Source organism: Carya illinoinensis, chromosome 9 (genome assembly GCF_018687715.1).
Source record: "Carya illinoinensis cultivar Pawnee chromosome 9, C.illinoinensisPawnee_v1, whole genome shotgun sequence".
NCBI lineage: Eukaryota > Viridiplantae > Streptophyta > Magnoliopsida > Fagales > Juglandaceae > Carya > Carya illinoinensis.
Genome location: NC_056760.1, coordinates 24,427,563 through 24,448,109, shown reverse-complemented (window position 1 = coordinate 24,448,109; position 20,547 = coordinate 24,427,563). Strand labels below are relative to the sequence as shown.

General features: G+C 34.3%; 1 protein-coding gene and 1 long non-coding RNA gene across 3 annotated transcripts; one reads left to right on the top strand and one right to left on the bottom strand.

Annotated features, from left to right (window-relative positions):
- The first annotated feature begins 11,664 nt into the window (after positions 1 to 11,664).
- Positions 11,665 to 16,706, top strand: LOC122276416 (probable serine/threonine-protein kinase abkC). Of its 2 annotated transcripts, none has more exons than XM_043086108.1 (5): positions 11,665 to 11,947; positions 12,882 to 14,163; positions 14,990 to 15,259; positions 15,761 to 15,916; positions 16,174 to 16,706. In XM_043086108.1, exons 1-5 carry the CDS (start codon positions 11,940 to 11,942, stop codon positions 16,291 to 16,293), a joined length of 1,836 nt encoding a protein of 611 aa, XP_042942042.1. In that variant the 5' UTR covers positions 11,665 to 11,939; the 3' UTR covers positions 16,294 to 16,706. The 2 variants fall into 2 exon arrangements, with proteins under 2 accessions (XP_042942042.1, XP_042942041.1); XM_043086107.1 differs by having other exon boundaries at positions 11,668 to 11,947; positions 12,834 to 14,163.
- A 1,653-nt stretch (positions 16,707 to 18,359) lies between these two features.
- Positions 18,360 to 19,191, bottom strand: LOC122276417. The gene is made up of 2 exons (XR_006228843.1): positions 18,826 to 19,191; positions 18,360 to 18,737 (listed from the first exon to the last, which is right to left on the bottom strand). It is a non-coding gene; the product is annotated as an uncharacterized LOC122276417 (long non-coding RNA).
- Positions 19,192 to 20,547: the final 1,356 nt, after the last annotated feature.

The following is a 20,547-nucleotide window of genomic DNA, read 5'->3' as shown; positions in this document are numbered from 1 at the left end:
ATCCAATGTATTCGAAAATAACAATGGATCAAGATAAATATATAAATAGTCAAAGTTTCTAATAATAAAACCATTTAATTGATTAAACTCACAATAAAAATGCTATTGTTGATTGGAAACAATATCTAAATCATTAGATTTCACCTCTAACTTTATTAAAATATAAGAAAAATAAATGATATAAGTTAAATAAGTAAACCAAAATTAACAAGAGCTGAAAAGGAGGCTACAGGTAGAGGAGGAATGGTGGACCGTGACAGTGGTGTCACTCCACTATGCTGTCCTCCTCTCCCTGCCTGAGCTATCTTAAAAATAAAGGAAACTAAAAGAAAACTAAATTACACCCCAAAAAAGACTCCCACAGAGGTGTAACACCTCTCCCTTTTATAGTCATTTCATGCATGCATCGGGCCAAAAAGCAAGAAAATAAAGACGTGGGTCCCAAAGTTCCTGCAGGCATGCTTTCCCCTGCTGTGTTGCTGTCCTTTCCGTTCCAGCTGCTGCTTGTTGTTTGCATTGCTGTTCTTCCATCTGGCGTTCTGCAGCTGCAGCAAGTCCTTGGCAGCATGTTTTGCATTGTCCAACTCTGTAGCAAGGCGTGCTCAATACCAAAAGAAAGAATAAAATCCCTGTGTGTGTTAGCCTTCCATCCAAAAACAAGCCAGTTGTGTTACTTTTCTCTAACCTGTTTGACTTGCTGCATGTAAGGACAAAAAAACACCCACATACATTCCACTCATTTTCAATTTACACATTGTTCAAGGCAACATTCATACGTCAAAAACCATTGGAATCCCATGGTTTGCATGTGGTTAGCTACCAACTATTTATCCATTCATTTCAAATAGTATTAATATCATGGGGAGCACCTTATTTAAAAGTAGTAAAGACAAGAAATGAAATAATACGAAATAAATAGAAAATCAAAAATAAATTAAAAATTAAAAATAGAATATCAAAAACATATTGTACATATGAAGAAATATTATCAAATTAAATCACAAGTTATAAAATTAAACATAAATTATGATATTGACAAATTTAAATCACAACTCAAATTTATGTCTATTAACCATATTTTCATCTAAAATCAATAATAATATCAATAAACTAATTAAAATATATTGGTTTAAATGTATAAAATATGCAATAATGCAGCTTAATCATTCCCATTTATTCTCATTGTTGCTAGTGTTAAAGGTTGGGAGACTTGCCAGCTTGATATCTTGAGCTTCCTCCACGATTGCTCTCCAACCCAGCTTACATGCACTAGCCCCTTGGATAGATTGGTCGATCCATAGCATCACTCATTCGTATATAAAATTCGTTATGGGCTCAAACAACCTCCAAGAGTTTGGTTTCATGTCTACCTAAGCCATTTCTTGCTTCATCTCAGTTTTTTTTGCAACACAACTGATCGAAGCATGTTCATTTGCAACTCATCATATATAACCCTAGGCTTACACTTATATGTTGATGATATGATCCTAATAGGTGATAAAATCCTTTTGAATTGACTGGCTCATCTCACAACTAAAATGGTGAATTTCCCATTAAAAACCTAGGCCCCATTTATCACTTTGTTAGCATTATGGTCTAGCAGTCCGCTCTTGGGTCTCTTTCTCTCCTAAGCTCAGTATGCTTTGTAGTCTGGTTTAGCTATAAAGATTGTTTTAACTCATCTCAACTTATTATTATAAATTTTTCAAATTTTCACACAAAATATAATAAATAATTCAACTTTTTCAAATTCTAAAACAATAATAATATTAAAAAAAATATTATTCTCACAATATTTTATTTAACTTTCAACTTTCATCTAAAACTGTCTCATCTCATCTCACTATCCAAACCTCACCTTAACTGAGCTTTCATGAGTAGTTGCAAACATGTTTCTACCAAAAGAAATAAAAAAAAAAGTTCCCTTTGGCTCTAAACAAAATTGAAAATAATTGAGAAACCTCTTCACCTTTCTTAAAATTATGAAACCATTTCTAACTCCATCTAGAATCCATGAATTTCTAACTCTATCTAAAATTAAAAAGAAAGAGCACTTTTATCACTTTGTTAGCATTGTAGTCCAGTGTATCCCACTTTTTTAAAATTAAAAGGAAAGCTAGCCTAAAATATCTTAACAAAATCAATTTATAGACTTAGCGTGGCTTGAATTTAGAGATGAGATAAAATAGTTTTAAATAAAAGATGAAAGTTGAATAAAATATTATTAAAATAATATTTTTTTAATATTATTATTATTTTGATATCTGATTTTATTATTATTTTGATATTTAAAAAAGTTGAATTATTTATTTTATTTTTTTGGTTGTAAATGTTGTTGACAGTGATGATGAAAACTAGTTTTGGTATGAGCAAGTGGTAGATGACATTAGAGGACTACTCAAAAGTAGAAGTGGCTAGAAGGTGGTGTTTACACCTCAGGCTGGTAACAATGTTGCTCATCAACTAGCCAAATTGAGTTTTTGCTATGAGAGTGAAAATATAATGATTGAGGAGGGTCCTCAAATTATTTTAGATAATGTCTTATTAGACAAACTCTGTATTTGATTAATCTATTATTAATGAGAGATTCATTTAAAAAAAAAAAAAAACTAAAAACCAAAAAGTTTGACCTTGAGAAATGTATATAAATAGGAAGATAAAGCGTTTTGGAAACTAAATCTCTAAGCTCTAAAATAGGAATATATCTATGTGTATTAGAGGTGGAGCATATACACAGGCACGCACCTGTAAACCCTTTAACATTGATGCTCTTATTTCCTTACTTAGTTTCAATCAATTTCTTCTTACTTTTTTCCTCCAAATTAATTATATGTGTTATGGAGAAATATAATGTGATATTTTGTTTCATTTATATTGAAATATTTGAATGACCATCTATAAATTTTGATAGTTAAAGATATTTTGTTTTTGTAAGTATGGTGGGTGTGGAATTTAATTGATATTGTACCATATATTATATGTATTTTAATAATTATTGTTAATGTGAAAATCGCACAACAGTCAAGCAAAAAGAAGGTGTTACGATATGACGAACTGGGCATCGATTGGTAAATTCTGGAGCCCCTGACGTGGTCCAGTGAAACTGAGTGTACGTCAATGGTAGTAAAGAGAAAATAAATACTGAAAATGTAAAAGAGAGGGAGACATAAAAATTTATGTGGTTTGGCATATTGTCTATGTCCATGAGGTGTTAGGAGAGGGGAAATCCACTATAATATACTTGTTTTATAGTCTTTCATAGTCTCTCATACCTCTGTACAATGGAGTTTAAAGTTCTATTTTCTGATGTACCTTTGTTGCTAGAGCTCCTGAAGAAGACAAAGAAGTCGTCGAATCTGCCTTGATTAGTCTGGTCATTCCTTTTATATCCCCCTCTTGTTGTGTGCCCCTATGGAGTGGTAAAGATTAGCTGTCTTCCTCTTGCGTGTATGATATTCTTTCTTCTCTCCACCTTTTCCTTTTGCTTTCCTTTTTTTCCCTTTATCTCTTATCCTAACACCCTCATTTTGCTTGTTCGCTCCTTGTCTTTCCATCTTCTCTCTTTTTTTATCTTCTAGAAGTGGGACCTCTCCCTTGGACTGAGCCTAATAGGCTTACTTTGGGCTATGTATATTTTATCCCCTCTAGTTGCCTGTGATTCATTTGTTCCAAAAAGGGCCTAATAGGCTTATTGCTTTCTATATCCACCAATTCTTTTGCTTGCAAATAGACATGACAAAAAGAAGAAATCCTACTTGTTATAAACATGAAAGAAAAATGATATTGGAAGAGAAAATATTTACAGTGTTATTACTCAAGCACTCAAAGTTACTTCTAATATTGAAATCTTAATATGTACAAATGAATGACCTGCATATATATAGAAGTACAAAGGCGGTGAAAGTTTGAGTCGATCATCCACTAAGTCAGTTTATAACATTCCCCCTTTGATGATCATCCATAAAAGAATATGCCTTATTAAAACCTTGCCAAAGAAAAACCAGTAGAAAAAAAACACAATGGTGAAAGAAATAGAGTACAGTATTCATGTATATCACCAAGTGTTTTAAGATTGTTTTATTAAAACCTTATAAAGGAAAATCCAATAGGATAAAATCTTAGTGAAGGAAAAAGAGTATAATCAGGATAAGTGTTCAAAATATTTACTCTCTCTGAAAAGTGCATGATAATAGGTTTTTAAGTCTTCGCATTCCAATGTTATGCACAATCTTCTTAAATGTTGCAGTTGGCAATGCTCTAGTGAATAAATCTGTCAGATTATCAATTGGCCGTATCTGTTTGACTTCAATTTCATCTTTCTCCTGAAGTTTATAGGTATAAAAGAACTTAGGTGAAATATATTTAGTTCTGTCACCTGATATATCCTCCTCTAATTTAAGTGATACAAGCAGCATTATATTCGTATAAAATTTTTGGGCAATCATTGATCATGGGAATACCACATTTTTCTTGAATATATTGAATCACTGATCTCAACCAAATACATTATCGACTTGTCTAATGAATTGTAATGATCTATGAGTGATTTAAAGATGTGGCAAGTAATGTTTGCTTGATGGATCTTTATATTATAGCAGAATTTCCATAAATAAACACATATCCTATTTGAGATCTACTTCTGTGTAGATCTAAAAGATAACTTGCATCCGAATATTCAACTAATTGTGAAGTTGATTCATGTTGATAAAATAATCTCATATCAACCATACATCGGAGGTAACAAATGACATGTTTAATACCATTCCAATGTCTTCAAGTTGGTGCAGAACTATATCTTGCAAGTAAATTAATTGAAAATACAATATCAAGTCGAGTGTGAATTGCAAGATACATCAACGTTCCAATTGCACTGAGATAAGGTACTTCAGGATTAAGAATTTCTTCATCGTCTTCACAAGGATGAAATGGATCTTTCTGCACATCAAGTGATGGAACAACCATTGGAGTACTCAAAGGATGAGTTTTGTCCATATAAAAGTGCTTCAAAACTTTCTTTGTATACGTTGACTGATAAATGAGAATTTTATTTTGCAAATATTCAAGTTGTAGGTCAAGACAAAATTTCAGTTTGCCAAGATCTTTCATTTCAAATTCATTCTTTAAATATATAGTGGTTCTTATGATCTTTTGATGAATTCCAACAAGATTTATATAATCGACATAAACTGCAATAATGATTAGGATTATGATTTCTTAATAAAAACATATGGGCATATTGGATTATTCTCAAATCATTTTTCAATAAATATTCGATGAGGCGATTATACTACATGCTTCTAGATTGCTTTAATCAAAATAAAGATTTTTAAAACTTGATAGAGTACATATTTTTAGATGTACTTAGATTAGACACTTTAGACATTTTATATCTTTTAGCGATTTTTAGATATATATCATGATCCAATTATCCATATAAATATGCAGTGACCACATTCATCTACTGTATATCTAATCCTTTTATAACTACTAAGTTAATAAAAAAATATGAATGTGATTGCATCCATAACGGGATAATATATTTTCTCATAATCAATCCAGGATCTCTGTAGTAAACCTTATGTGACTAGTTGTGCTTTGTATCACACAATTTCTTTTCCCCCATTATGCTTTTGTATAAATACCCAATTTCATCCAACAGGCATTACACCATTTGGTATTTGTACAACAGGTCCAAAGACCTCTCACTTAGCCAGCGAGTTTAATTCAGTTTCAATAGCTGCTTTCCATTTTAGTCAATCATTTCTACGTCAACATTTTTTGGCAGTTTTTGACTCACTTTCTTCATTATTTCTGGTAATGTCAAGGGCTATCTTACATGAAAATATGTTGTCGATAACAGTTTTATTTCTATCTAAGATTTCTCCAGTATTTATGAAATGTATCGAGATCTCATTATTTTTATAACCTGTCCCTCTTCAAAGGAAGACATCTCATGAAATACCTCTTCAAGAGATTCTTTTTTCAGGAGATTTAGTCTATTTAAGAGCATCAATTGTTATTGTCACCTGTGTTATGGGTATAAGCTCTTCAGGAATACCAAATTTATTTTTTATTTTTCTCTTTTGAGGGATTTTGTCCTTTATACAAATAGGTCGTCCATACTTCAGGCATATTTTAGACTCACCTATTGCTGTTTTGGCAACTTGTCATTCAGGAACTACAATTATTGATGAAACATTAACAGCAAGAATATGTGATTTTACCACACCTTTAGTGTCAGTAAATATATCTGATAATTGATTTGAAACACTTTGCAAATGGATAATTTTCTGAACTTCTAGTTTACATTCATTTGTATGATGACCAAATTGGGAAATGACTCTATTTTTTCAAGTAATTTCCTGTCGTGTTTCAGTTACCGACTTCTCGTTACCCAATGTTGAAAAAATTGATTCGTCAAAACGACAATCTTCAAGACGTACCTTAAACATATCTCCTAGAAGAGGCTCAAGGTATCTAATAATAGATAAAAGATAAACCCAACATATATCCTAAGTCTATGTTGAGAACCATCTTTGTACATTGTGAAGGTGCAATTAGAATATATATGGTACATCTACAAATACGAAGATGAGAAATATTTGGCTATTAACTAAATACAGGTTGTAATGAAGAATATTTGTGATTTGTTGATTGTCTAATTTGAATCAAGGATGCTACATGAAGTATAGTATGTCCATAGGTAGAAACAGATAGTTTTGATTTCATAAGTAAATGTCTAGCAATTAGCTGAAGTCTTTTGATTAACGATTCAGTTAAACCATTTTGAGTGTATGTATGGGCAACTATATGTTTAACATCTATTCCTATTGACATGCAATAGTTATCAAAAGCTTAAAATGTAAATTCATTTGCATTATTCAATCAAATAGTTTTAATTGGACAATCAATGAATTGTATTTATAGTCTGATTATTTGGGCAAGAAGTCTGGAAAATACCACATTTTTAATGCAAAATAGACAAACATCTGACCATAGACTTGATTCATCAATTAAAACCATAAAATATCTAAATGGTCTACTTGATGGTAGAATAGGCCCACATATATTCTTATGAATCCTTTGTAAAAAAGATAAAGATTCAACAACAACTTTTGAGAAAGATGGTTTGATAATCAATTTACCTTAAGAACAAACAGATCATAGATATTCACTGGGTAAGATAATCTTCTGATTCTTTAGGAGATACTCATACGAATTATCAATAATTCGTTTCATCATTACTGGTCTCGGATGTCCAAGGCAATCATGCCAAGTCATGAATACTTTGGAGTCAATGCACTTTTGGTGCATTACCACATGTGATTCAATTATTATCATTTTTGTATAATACAATTCAGAAGAGAGAGCAGACAGTTTTTCTAATACGAGCTTGTGGCTCAAAATCATTTTAGTAATGAGATGATACTCTTTACTGCCTTTGTTTGAGGTTTCAATACGATAACTATTATGATGTATATCTTTAAAACTCAATAAATTTTTTCTAGATCGGGGAAAAAATAGAGTATCATCAATACAAAATTTTGTGCCATTAGGCAATACAATATAATCTCTTTTGGAGTTTTCAATTAGATTCGATGAACCTGATATGATATGGACATTGGTTTTGCTTAGTGTTAGATTTTGAAAATATTTTTTATCCTTAAGACTTGTGTAAGGTGTAGCACTGTCAATCAAACATACATCTCTATCATTCATTTCAGAGATAAAAAAAGTCATCAGTAAAACTCATGATTCTACAAAATATATAAAACTTTCATTACTACAAATTATCTCAAAATATTAAAAGATTTTACCATAAGATAAACAAAATATATTAATTAAAAGGAATACTTCCATCACCAATCAAATGATCAACTCTACCACTAGGATTCTCAAAGAAATAAAAAACAATAAGGTGGGTAATATCTTCTCTAAACTAAAGCATATGATGGTTCAGCAAAATTTGTTTAAAACTTTTTTATTTTTTCTTTTATAGAAGATTAGTATAAGTTAACCAAGTACTTAGTTGTACGATAGATACGAGCCCAATGTCCAGTCATATCACATATATGGCATCCATTTTCATTTTTTTTTTGAAAATTTGTTCTGATGGCTTTTACCCTTCTTTGAATTTGACCACTTTTGGTGATATGGTGTATTTCTATTATTATCCCTTTTAGTGTAATCACTTCTGGAACTCACACTTCTAAAGTTTTTCCTACTACGTCCACGTATTCGGTTTCTTTGAAAAGATGCACCATTTGCTTTTGGGAATGGTGTAAATCTAGTAGCATTCATTTCAGGGAATGATAAGGAATTAGTAGGACGTGACTGATAATTTTTTAACAAAAACTCATTATTTTGCTCAACAACTAAAATACAAGATAATAAGTTCAGAATATTTTTTGTACTTTCACTCTTGATACTGCTGCTACAAGAGCACATTTGAGACATGAAAAATAGTATATATCTTCTCTAACATATCATCATCAGTGACTTTCTCACTACATAATTCAATATTGAGCTGATTTTAAAGAGTGCAGAGTTATACTCACTAACACTCTTTAACTCTTGCAGCCTCAAGTACAACCAGTTATGACTAGTTTTTGGAAGGATTACAGTTTTTAGTACTCATATCTCTCTCTTAAATCATTTCACAAAGTAAGGGGATCTTTCAACTTAAGATACTCATTTTTAATTTTTCATGGAGATAGTGGTAAAGGAAAATCATTGCCTTAAAGTGGTCCTGTCGGGACGCGTGATTTCCTTCTTTGATTGTATCTCCTAAGTTCATAGCATCCAGATGGATCTCAGCATCAAGGATTTAAGATAAATAATTTTGTCCAGAAATATCAAGAGCAATGAATTTTAATTTTGTAAGATTTGACCTTTTTTTACATATATTTATCATAGAGATAAGTACGTGTATCTTATAAATAAGAAATACATTTACAAAATTATGAGAATAAACGTAAAGTCTTATCAAGTAATAATAAGTAGTCTAACCTTTTATATTCATCTTGGGGACTGCAAATAATATATTGAAAAATTATTTGAAATAGAAAACCACTAGCTTGAAAATTAGCAAAATCTTGTGCTGATAATGTATTATAAAACTAAAATAGAAATAATATTGTAAGAGAAAATATTTAAGTGTTATTATTCAAGCACTCAAAGTTACTTTTAACACTGAAATCTTAATATGTACAAATAAATAACCCACACATAGGTGGTGAAAGTTGGTCATGCACTAAGTATTATAACACTTTTAACTTTTTAAGAGTAACATCTGTGTAATAGTGTGATGAAGAATAAAGTAACTCTTTTATTTAAAATTTATATGGCGAGTATAATATTAATGGAAAAACTATTAATCACTCCCAAAATGCGAATGAAGTGTTACTTTCATTTTATTACTAAATGCTATATAAAAAAATTACTTATATAATATAGTACTATGTAATCTTACTTCAACATTGCATAATAATTACGCATTAATATTTGTCATGTCAATAATATTATATAGGTATTACGCTTGATAGATTAAAAACACTCAAACTCAATATGTATTTATGTTAGGATTATGAAAATTAAGGTCTATTTAGATTGAGAAATGATCTCATCTCATCTTATTATTATTATTTTTTCAACTTCTCAAGTTAAATGCTTGAGCTTGGACATTTAGGACTAATTTAGTTGTTGGAATATACTGAGATTAACTTAGTTTAGTATAATTTTAAGTTGAATCTAATATCTAAACATAAATTCTCAAATTACTAAGCTCATCTCAATTCAAAACCTTTTTACATGTGGACCCATAACCTTTTCAACTCAACACCTTTTTACACATTAGACCCATAACCTTTTTCAACTTTATATAAATAGTATTAAACTTATATTAACATTCAAACATTCAACTTTAGTAATCAATGTCGATCTGATATTGGTGTGGTACTAAGAGATGACAAGGGACAAGTGACTTTTGCTGCTAGAAAACCAGAAAATGCTCTTGCTAATCCAATGGAAATAGAGTTGATTGCTATTTTGAGAGGGATACAGTTGTGTATTCCTCTAGGTATTGCTGAGCTTCAAATTGAACTTCTTGTAATTGAAGAACTCAAAAAGGAAGGAAGGTCATCAATCTTGTGAAGTACACTTATTCAAGAAATCAAGGCCCTTCTATCCACCCTTCCTAATTGGTCTATTGAGTACATGGGTCGTGAATCTAATGGCGTTAGGGGTAAAAACCGACCTCATCGGCGCGGTTTTTGGGTAAAACCGACGTCGACCGATGAGGTGAGATTCACCGGAGCAACCGACCGTAACAAGTCGATGGGGGGAGGAAAACCGTCCGTATCTACTCCAGCAGTTCTCTGGCGGTTCTCGGTCGGTTGTCAGTTCCTCTAGCGGCGCTGGTGCTCAGAGAGAGTAGAGAGAGAGAGAGTTACAGAGGAGAGAGAGAGAAGCTGTGAAACCCAGGTGAATCGGGGGAAGAAGAAGAAGGAGGAAGAAGGAGATCAAAACGACGCCGTTTGGTTTTAAATCCAACGGCATCGTTCTACTTATTTTTTTTTTCGTTATCATAGATAAAACGACGCCGTTTGCTTTAATACAAACGGCGTCGTTTACATGTGTTTTATCATAACAGAATCAAACGACGCCGTTCCACTTAGTGGAACGGCGTCGTTTTATTTAGGTATAAATTAAAAAATATATATGTTTATGTTGTCGGCCGATTTAGTGGTTTGAGCCGGCCTCAAACCGCGACCGAACCGACGAACATCGGTTTTGCTAAATCGCTGCCGACCGCCGACCGGTTCCGACCTCCGGCGGTCGGTCTGAGTCGGTCACGGCCGGTTTGCCGGTTTCGTGTACACCCCTAAATGGCGTAGCACATGCTCTAGCTAAATTTGCATGGCATCTTGATGATATAGCTCTATGGTGGAATTCTATTCCAGAATGTATATCTCAAACTATTTGGGTTGATTCATCTTTGTAATGCTGTTTTATGAATGAAGTTGTTGATTTTCTATAAAAAAAAAAAAAAATAGATGGTTTCATAAAACTCGCTCTACTATCTCAACTCATTACAATTTATAAAAAGCTCAATTCAACTCAATATCTAAATGCAGCTTTAGATCAAATTAGTGGTAGAAGATCAAAAATACGTAGAGGAAAAAGCAAAGATGATCAGCATAGTCCTTTTCATGTTTATAAAATGTTTCGACGCCTCATTTCATTGATGGTCTGATATAAAAAGAAAAAACTAAAAAAATTCTACAACTGTATTTGAAATTTTCCCCGGCCCAGATACATCCCTCCCAAATTGGGCCGTAACTAGTTGACTTTTGTTCTAGTTTTGTCTTATATCGACTAGCTTTTATATATGTATATGGTGATAGAAAGATTGACCGAGTCAAATCGAGAAAATACTTTTTAATCGCTTTAATAGAGAAGTTCCAGAGTTTTGGGACTTTCTCCTTCGAATTGTTATACTGAATTAAGATATATTTTTAAAAAAAATTATACTAAGAAAGCATCGGACTAAATCTATTATATATGCGGACCTATAAATGAATTAAAACCTTTTGCAATATGATTGATGATATTTATGCCCTCTGCGTGAGGCACACGAGAATCGAACTACAGCTTTTAAGTGTTAACCGAAGTGGACCCAGCTAAGAAACTTCCCCTCACCTTAACAAAAGATCCAAACGCACGGCCCATTTCACATATTCCTCTTCCCTCTCTCTCTCTCTCTCTCTCTCTGTCTCGTCCCTTCCGCCGAATCTCCATCTTGTCTTTCCAGTAACCCTAGACGATGACAACGACGCACGCGAAGGCTGAGTGAGTCCCCGACGAAAGATGCTAGCAACAACAACCATTCAACGCAAGCGCACGTTAAATGTATCCACCCCTTTTAAGATTCAATCGCCATGTCTAGGTCGGTGTTGTCTAGCTCCTCTCTCTCTCTCTCTCTCTCTCTCTCTCTCTCTCTCTCTCTCTCAAGTCTATATCAAGATTTAGGGTTTATTTCTTCCTCCGTCTATATCAAGTCTACTATTTCCCGAGTTCGCCGTCCTGTGATGACTCGGTCCCCGTTTTTCTGGAGCTATCTGAGTCGGGGATTTGTAGCCATCTGGGTGCCTAGGTTCCTATTGTGCAATGTTTTGGGATTGAATAAGATTCTAGAATCATTGGGTCTCTAATGAAAAATGTTTAGGAGTAAAATTTAGGTTCTTAGATTGTTTAATTTATAGTTGTTTTCTATATAAAGCGAATATTGGATTTGAAGGGCGAAAATCTTAATGATCTGGTATCCTTATATCAGTTGAAAAAGTATATTTGGTTTAATTAGTGTTTAGGTTTCGATTATGATGTTGGAGTTTTGAAGTTGGCATTGAAGCTACATTAAGCAGCTATATTATGTGCCAGTAACCCCATATTTTGTATCTTACAATTATGTTTCTTATTGTTTGTAATGGGGTTGAACGATGGCCTTGTGAGTATCATGCTTGCTTAAAACAATTTAATACTTGAATCTAATAAAGCCTTCCAGCTACATGGGGTTACTAGAAATATCGAATGTTTGTGCTCGCTTTATATGTTGTTACATTATGTTTTTAATTCAGAAATAAAAGGAGCTTGTAATTACTTATAAAAATAAATAAATAAATAAAGGGAGCTTGCAATTACCAAAGGTTCAAAATCATGGTTAAAGAGACTTTTAAATTTATATTTTTCTTAGATAAAAAATGAAAAAACATTGCTGTTCTGTGAGATTTGTTAGATATTTGTATTGCTGACTTACATCATTCTGAAATCTACAGACTTTTGATGTTTCGAAATATAAGAATCGCTTCACATTCCATCCTCAGAAACCAGCGCAGCAGCTATCCAGAAGTAAGAAAGTATGCAGGCCTTGCTACGGTTTGGCTGCATCTGCCCCAATACAGTTTATGCCTCTATAATAGGTTTTCAAGGAGGCAAAATGCTTTGTTATCAATGTACAAGACCAAGAAGAGTTTTGGCCGTTATCTTTCCAGGAATTTCTCTGCTATCTCAGCAAGCAGTGTAGTGACAAATCATGCCCAAGTTGCTTGGAAAAGGCTCTATCAAAAATATTCCCCCAATGGTCGTTCTTTTTCCCCCATAAATAGGATTGCTCAGGCAGTGAGCTTGTCCTTGACACGCTCTCACTTGCTAGTTCCCGGTATTTTTGCATTCACCTGTGGACCATGGGCACAAAGAACGCTGGCAGACTCGGAACATTACCCATCACCGAACACTTTGTATATGCGTGCACAAGATGGGCATGCATATATGACCTCATTATTGTTCTCAGTGGTAGAAGGTGTAGTCTTGTTGGTGAGGGCTCTCTATTTAGCAATTCTGTTTTCGCCCAGCATCATGATGGCACCATTTGTGGATTATTTTGGACCTCAATTTAGGAAAATGTGGCTTCAGGTTGTTCATCGGACACTTGAAAAAGCGGGTCCTGCATTTATAAAATGGGGTCAATGGGCAGCCACACGACCAGATCTTTTCCCTAGAGATTTATGCACCAAGCTTTCAGAGCTTCACAGCAAAGCTCCTGAGCATAGCTTTGCCTACACAAGGAAAACTATTGAAAGAGCATTTGGTCGCGAGCTTTCTGAAATTTTTGAGAATTTTGAAGAGTCCCCTGTAGCATCTGGAAGTATTGCTCAGGTGCATCGAGCTTCTTTGAGATTTCGATACCCTGGTCAACGGGATAAGCCCATGGTGGTTGCGGTAAAGGTTAGACATCCTGGTGTTGGTGAGTCAATCAGGAGGGATTTCATGATAATAAATTTTGTAGCAAAAATATCAAACTTCATCCCTACACTGAAGTGGTTGAGATTGGATGAAAGTGTACAGCAGTTTGCAGTTTTCATGATGTCTCAAGTTGACCTTGCGAGGGAAGCTGCTCATTTGAGCCGCTTTATTTATAATTTCCGTCGGTGGAAGAATGTTTCATTCCCTAAGCCAGTGTATCCACTTGTGCATCCTGCTGTCCTGGTTGAAAGTTATGAACAAGGGGAAAGTGTCTCACACTATGTTGATGACCTTGAAGGACATGACCGGATTAAATCTGCGCTTGCTCATATTGGGACTCACGCACTTTTGAAAATGCTTTTGGTAACACCTCATATTTTCTTTTGATACAGCTTGATATGATTCTATTCCTTTGGCATTGGTAATTGCATTGATTATATTCCATAATAAAATCCTGATAACCCAGACAATTAGCAATTCTTACTGGATGAACTAGTCAAGGTACTCTAGTGTCAAGCCTTGAAATTAACCAGGTCAAGATCCCTAAGGGTATTACAGCAAATTACTTATAAAAGAGGGTACCAGAGCTAATTAACCACAGCAAGATCTCTCTCTCTCTCTCTCTCTCTCTCTCTCTCTCTCTCTCTCTCTCTCTCTCCCTGAACCTTTGTATTTTTTGTTAGGCACTTTGTTAAGTTTGTTTCTAGGCCTTGGCTCTATACGTGCATAATTATTAACTAAGAAGACTAGTTTGTCCCATATGCATCAAATCTGATTTGCTCATAAAATGGTATCTTTAAGGAAGTAGTCCCTCTTCTGCGGAAACATGGTAGCTGATGAAGGCTACTGGTGGTTCTGCAGAGAAGAAAGGGCTCCCTTTTCTGAGTGTTAAGTTCTAAAAAATAGACATTATGGCCAAGGACTACTCAATATCATTTTAAAAAGAACTAGAGAAGTATGGCATATCTAAAATATCATGATAGGGTTTTTTACAAGTAATAATTATTCATTAATAAGCACAAAACAATATATCAAGGAAAATGAAAGAAGAAAGAAGAGAAGAATAACTCCTTTTCAACTATTTCATGCCCGATTTAAGATGTACATTAAGCATGTGTCTTTGGATTGTTTTCACTTTTTAAGTTTTACATTTTTTTGGCTTCCAAGACGTTAGAATTTCTTCTTTCAGGTGGACAACTTTATTCATGCGGACATGCATCCTGGAAATATCCTTGTCCGGGTGACTCAGAGCAAGTCTCCTCGAAAACGGCTTTTCAAATCAAAGCCTCATGTCATTTTCCTTGATGTAGGGATGACTGCTGAACTTTCAGGAAGCGATCGAATAAACTTACTTGAGTTTTTTAAGGCTGTTGCCCGTCGAGATGGCCGCACTGCAGCAGAGTCCACACTTAGATTATCAAAGCAACAAAACTGCCCGAATCCAAAGGCTTTTGTTGAGGTAATATGTTAAGGAAAATTTAATACTTAATTTCAGGAGTAATTGGTCAAAATATGTGAAATGATGACTATGTTTTGACAATAATTTTTCGCAAAAAGAAAAAAAAAATGCCAATTTTTCACAAAATTACCTTTTTAAATAAGCAAACGCCCTCCATATTTTCTAGGTAGGACCATAGAAATATGGGTTGAAAAATCTTCTCTTGAATCATGACATATCATTCTTTTAATAAAAGCTACATTGGTCTACCAGTTAACTAGTGTTTATTTCTCATTATAAGAAGCTTATTATGAAACTTTCTTATTTTTGTAAATATTTATGGTCATAAATCACAGTTTCTTCAGTTGTCTGATAGTTTGTTACTTATATGAGTGTATTTCCTCGGTTAAATTTTATGATGACCAACTTTTCTTCTTGCTAAGATCCTGTATATTCTAATTTTCTTGTACGGTGTTTGAACCATTTGCTGCATAGAAGTTTCCTGAATACCTTGTTTTACAGGAAGTGGAAGAGTCATTCACTTTCTGGGGTACTCCTGAAGGTGATCTAATCCATCCTGCTGAGTGCATGCAGCAATTGCTAGAGAAAGTTAGGCGTCATAGAGTCAACGTTGATGGAAATGTCTGCACTGTATTGGTAACAACATTGGTTCTCGAGGTAATGTTTCTTCTTTTTGCCATATCAGCTCAATTGTGATATGCCCATTAAAAATGGAAGTATCCCACATTGTTGGTCGTATGGACTACCCTTAAATGTTATACATGAGGTAGATTTGGTTGGCTGGCTGAAGGACCCTGTCCTTATAAAGTGCTCTGTATTTGCCGAATGCTGATTCCCATCTAATTATTCACTGCAATCAGTAACAGTTGATGTGATCTATTTTGCTAATTTTGGTAATTGGTTATATTATGTAGGGTTGGCAGCAGAAGCTTGATCCTTCATATGATGTGATGCAGACATTGCAGACACTTCTGCTTAGAGCTGATTGGGCAAAGTCTCTTTCCTACACAATTGAAGGGCTAATGGCTCCATAAGGTTCTTATATGTCGTCAATGCACCGACGAAACAATTTTGGCCATTCCAAAACCTTATATACCAGTCCTAAGAAATTACATGGATGTCTAGGTCCTTTTCTTTTTTACCCTTTTTTTCATCACTGTTCTTTTACAAAAAATTTTGCCGTCTTCAATTCAATTTGTGAAGGTCTTATCCTTCTGTATTTACCTTTTTTAACAATCACTACTGTTAACTGTGAGCCTCACAATTGAGAAGCAAAAACGCTAAAAAGAGAGTAATATAGACGAATAAAATGGTGATGGGCAATTCTTTCATGTTCAGTCTACATTTTGTACATAGGCCGTTTTCTTATGGTAAGAACATTAATGTGTATCGAATAATTTCAGTGGAATATGCATATTGCATTCTAATGGACTTGGCTTTTAGATTACTGTGGATGGTTCATTTGATGCCGTTGCTTCTGTACTATTGATCACCTTTTTATAATCTATTACTGTGATATCAAATGATTGAAAAATAGTTGTTATTTTCTACTTATTTGCTAATGTATCTGATATCACTGGAGATGATAAGAGGATTGAACAGCAATTTTCATGAGAGGAGATGTGAGTTGCGGTGGTGCCTACATGGTTTCCTTAATGTGCATGTTTTTAAATCCACGAGTGAAAATAGGAATTACGGCCTACAGACGGTACGTAGATTACATATTAACAAAAAATTGCATCCACGAGTGAAAATTGCAATTGGGTTTCGTTAAGCTGGTTGTACAAGTCTATCCCTTCACAGAATAAAACCAATTGACAGAATAGCCTAAATGAAAAAAAAGAAAAAGATAAAAAGAAAAGAACCCCACTGTCAGAATGGACATGAATAAGTAATTAGAGGATTCTAAAACATTCGAGTTTGTACAGATTAAGATAAGAACAAACTGCATTACTGAACAAGCCACATTACATGGACAATTGGACATTATTACTTTACAATTTGCGAGAATGGAAAGGATCAAGGGAGTTCATATGTAAAAGCATACAGGCGTTGGATGATGCTTATTTATCAAACAACGTGCATATTTTACTCTGTTGTGTTGCGGTCGGTTATATCACGGACATGTGATCATCCACAGATGATGAATTGTTTTCCTTATGTGATCATATTTGATGGCTCCCTTGGAGTTCATTTGCATGTGGGGAAAGAAAACAGTGGCATTTGCAATTTTGCATTGATGTTCGTGTAAATGTTTTAAGCTCTAGATGCAAATCTCGGTTACATAGAGTAAGCTTGAGTAAAAGATGCAGTTCACACTTACCGGTGATCAATGGATGCAGAATTGTATCGAAATTAACCAACTTTACCTATATGCATAAATTCAGACTTTACAACAAGATGGTTTTCATCCATATTGCTTGCCAAGGCCATTAGAAAGATGTCCAAACTCGTTATTTTGAAAGCTCATCTGTTTCATTTGAGGAGTTATTTTCCACTAATTCCTGTTTATGGAGTATGGTGAAGAAAATTATGGTACGATAGATTTGTTTAATTGACCAAGCTGGTTTGAGCTTTTATCTGGATTAATTAGTTGTCATCAGGGACTAGATAATGTAATAAAATATTTGCTTCCCTTGGCTGGCTTTCTAGAATCTAAACATAATAAAGGGCTTTGCTGCAATCCATGAGCAATGACTGCTAAACATGGTTATCTCCTAAGAATTCGTTTTCTTGTACATATCCAACAGATTTGCATGTATAACAAAATGTTTGGATGTGTAGATGGTTTTGAGCTATATGGTTTGAACATTTCTCTGGTACTCCGCAAGCTTAGCATGGAAGTTATCGAGAAAAGGCAAAATAATTGTCCTTTTCGTGTAAATTGTTCCATGAGATGAAATTTTATCTGGTGTTCAGGATTTGCATGCCGCTGGCCATTGCAGAGTCTAGAAAGTGGCTCGTAGGGTTAGGTTCGTAGTTTGCATAGGTTTTAGTTCTGTGTTGGGTTAGTTTTGTGTCAGTCTCAATTGGATGCTGCTGCTGCTGCTCATAATGCTTGTCCATTTCGATTGCTATAAGTAAAAAAGGAATGGGCAAGTGATCTAATGTTTCCCAATAGAAAACATAGTCTACATTCTTAGACGACTTAAGATTATACATGAATTGTAATTTTTGCCACAATATCATTCCTTGATAGGTTCAATGCTTAGGAACAGAAACAAGAAACAGAGAAGGTTAATTGTATTATGTTTTGATATAAAACTGGGGCAATGATGCTGCCTGCATGATGAGTTCAATACTTTCAAGTACTCCATACATGGGAAAAGTTGCAGCAGTGGTCTTAGTTCATGACTCATGACCAATCCGTTCATCTTCTGGAAAATGAAGAGAAACTGTAATTTGGTTCTGAAATGAAGAGAAACCGTCGATGCTTGTCAGCTATGTCCTTGTAGACTTGCTCATGGGCATCTATTTCCTGCAAAACGCCATTACATATATTGAAGATTCTTAAAAAAAAGCCAATAGTATTTTTCTGCAACAACAATGGCAGCAAGCTTTCATACCAGTTTTAACGAATTTGCCGTTCCCAAACAAACTTGGTGCCTAGCTAGGATCTCCCGGGATCAATATCCCCAATAGAAACATGATTGGGTGCAGCGCTAACGAAAATGTCCAACACAAAAAGAAGAGGACTTTCATCAACGCTGCACTCAATGATGTTTCTCAATCTGGGAGTCTCCCAAATCCACACTCCAACTTACTGCAACAGACCCAGACATCTCGGTGCGTTCATCATGTCTGTAAATAAGCCTATAAATCCAAAATGTATAGTACACCGATTTGTATTGATTTGTACTACCATTTTACTTAGTTGACAGATTCTGAGCTGCTGCTACCGTCAATTAAGGCTGCTGGCCCAAATATTAAAATGCTTTGATGCGGATGCCATTTGTACTGGTTAATATTGTACTGTAATCTTGTACTGCATTTCAGATGGCCCCAAACCCCTAAAGTCTAAACCATCTCTTTCTTTTCTGGTATACCAAATTATGAGTTCCGTCGTTTTTCTCTTTTCTAAAAACATTCCAAAATTTTTTAACTTTTGCCATTTGGGTAGCCTTCTCCATCCTCAGTTGATCTTTCTTCTATATGTTGATTATAGGCTTGAAATTTTTCATGTGAGAGCTTGGAAAAGGGTCGTTATTAATGGTGGGTCCTTGCATTTACTTGCACATACGACCACTTGTTCAATATAGCTAATGAGTAATCTTAGCGAATGGTTGACCGAATTTCATGTTCATTGGTATGAAGAAGATATGGAAATCAGTGATCTTTTGTGTTTTACGTGACAATAATTGAGGCACAAATGCAGGCTGTGTTTTTAAGTTGTTATTATTAATTTATTATCACATCAAAGGACGCGGAACTAGCGGATTATGGAATATAACAGACAGCGGCTCTGAATTAAAAAATAAAATAAATAAAATAAAATAAATTCTAGCCCTCCAGGGTAACAGCTGTCATGTTTGCATTCACCCACGTGTTCGAAGTTATCACTGGAATTTGGAAACAAAGCTGCTACTATTATGGTACCAACCCTACATTTTTTTTTTTTTAATAAGAAGATGTACTTTTTATTCATCAAACTCAAACATTACAAATTTGAATCTTGAGAGATACAATCTGGAATCGAGTTCCACCACATACATATATAATCTAAATTCCATGCAAAAAGAGCCAAAACATGAGCAACTCCATTTGCTTCCCTTTTCTTATGATGAAGGAACCAAGTTGGATACCTTTGAAGCATATTTTTAATCTCTTTAATCAATCCACCCCATAATGTAGTGGAATACCCTTCCTTATCCAACTCTTGAACTGCTAACAAAGAATCAGATTCCATTCTAAGTGCTGTAATTCCAAGGGACACACATAATTGCAAACCTCTTAAAATTGCGAGGAATTCAATCTCCAAAGAATAAGCTATAGCAGGTTCAGATTTACTTGCTGCAAATATCACATTCCCTTCATTGTCACGAAGCACAGTACCAACACTAGCCTTACATTGATCACTGAAAAGAGCACCATCGACGTTCAGCTTCAAAACACCTTCTGGAGGAGGCTGCCAATGGCACTTGTACTTTTGTTTAATCTTCCTGGCCTCTATTGTTGCTTTATGTTCCTAATATAAGGTAAAAGCATGCTCCATAACTTGTTGAGTTGATAGGATGTTTCCCTCATATATTCTTTGGTTTCTAATTCTCCTATTCTTCTTCTCTGAATTG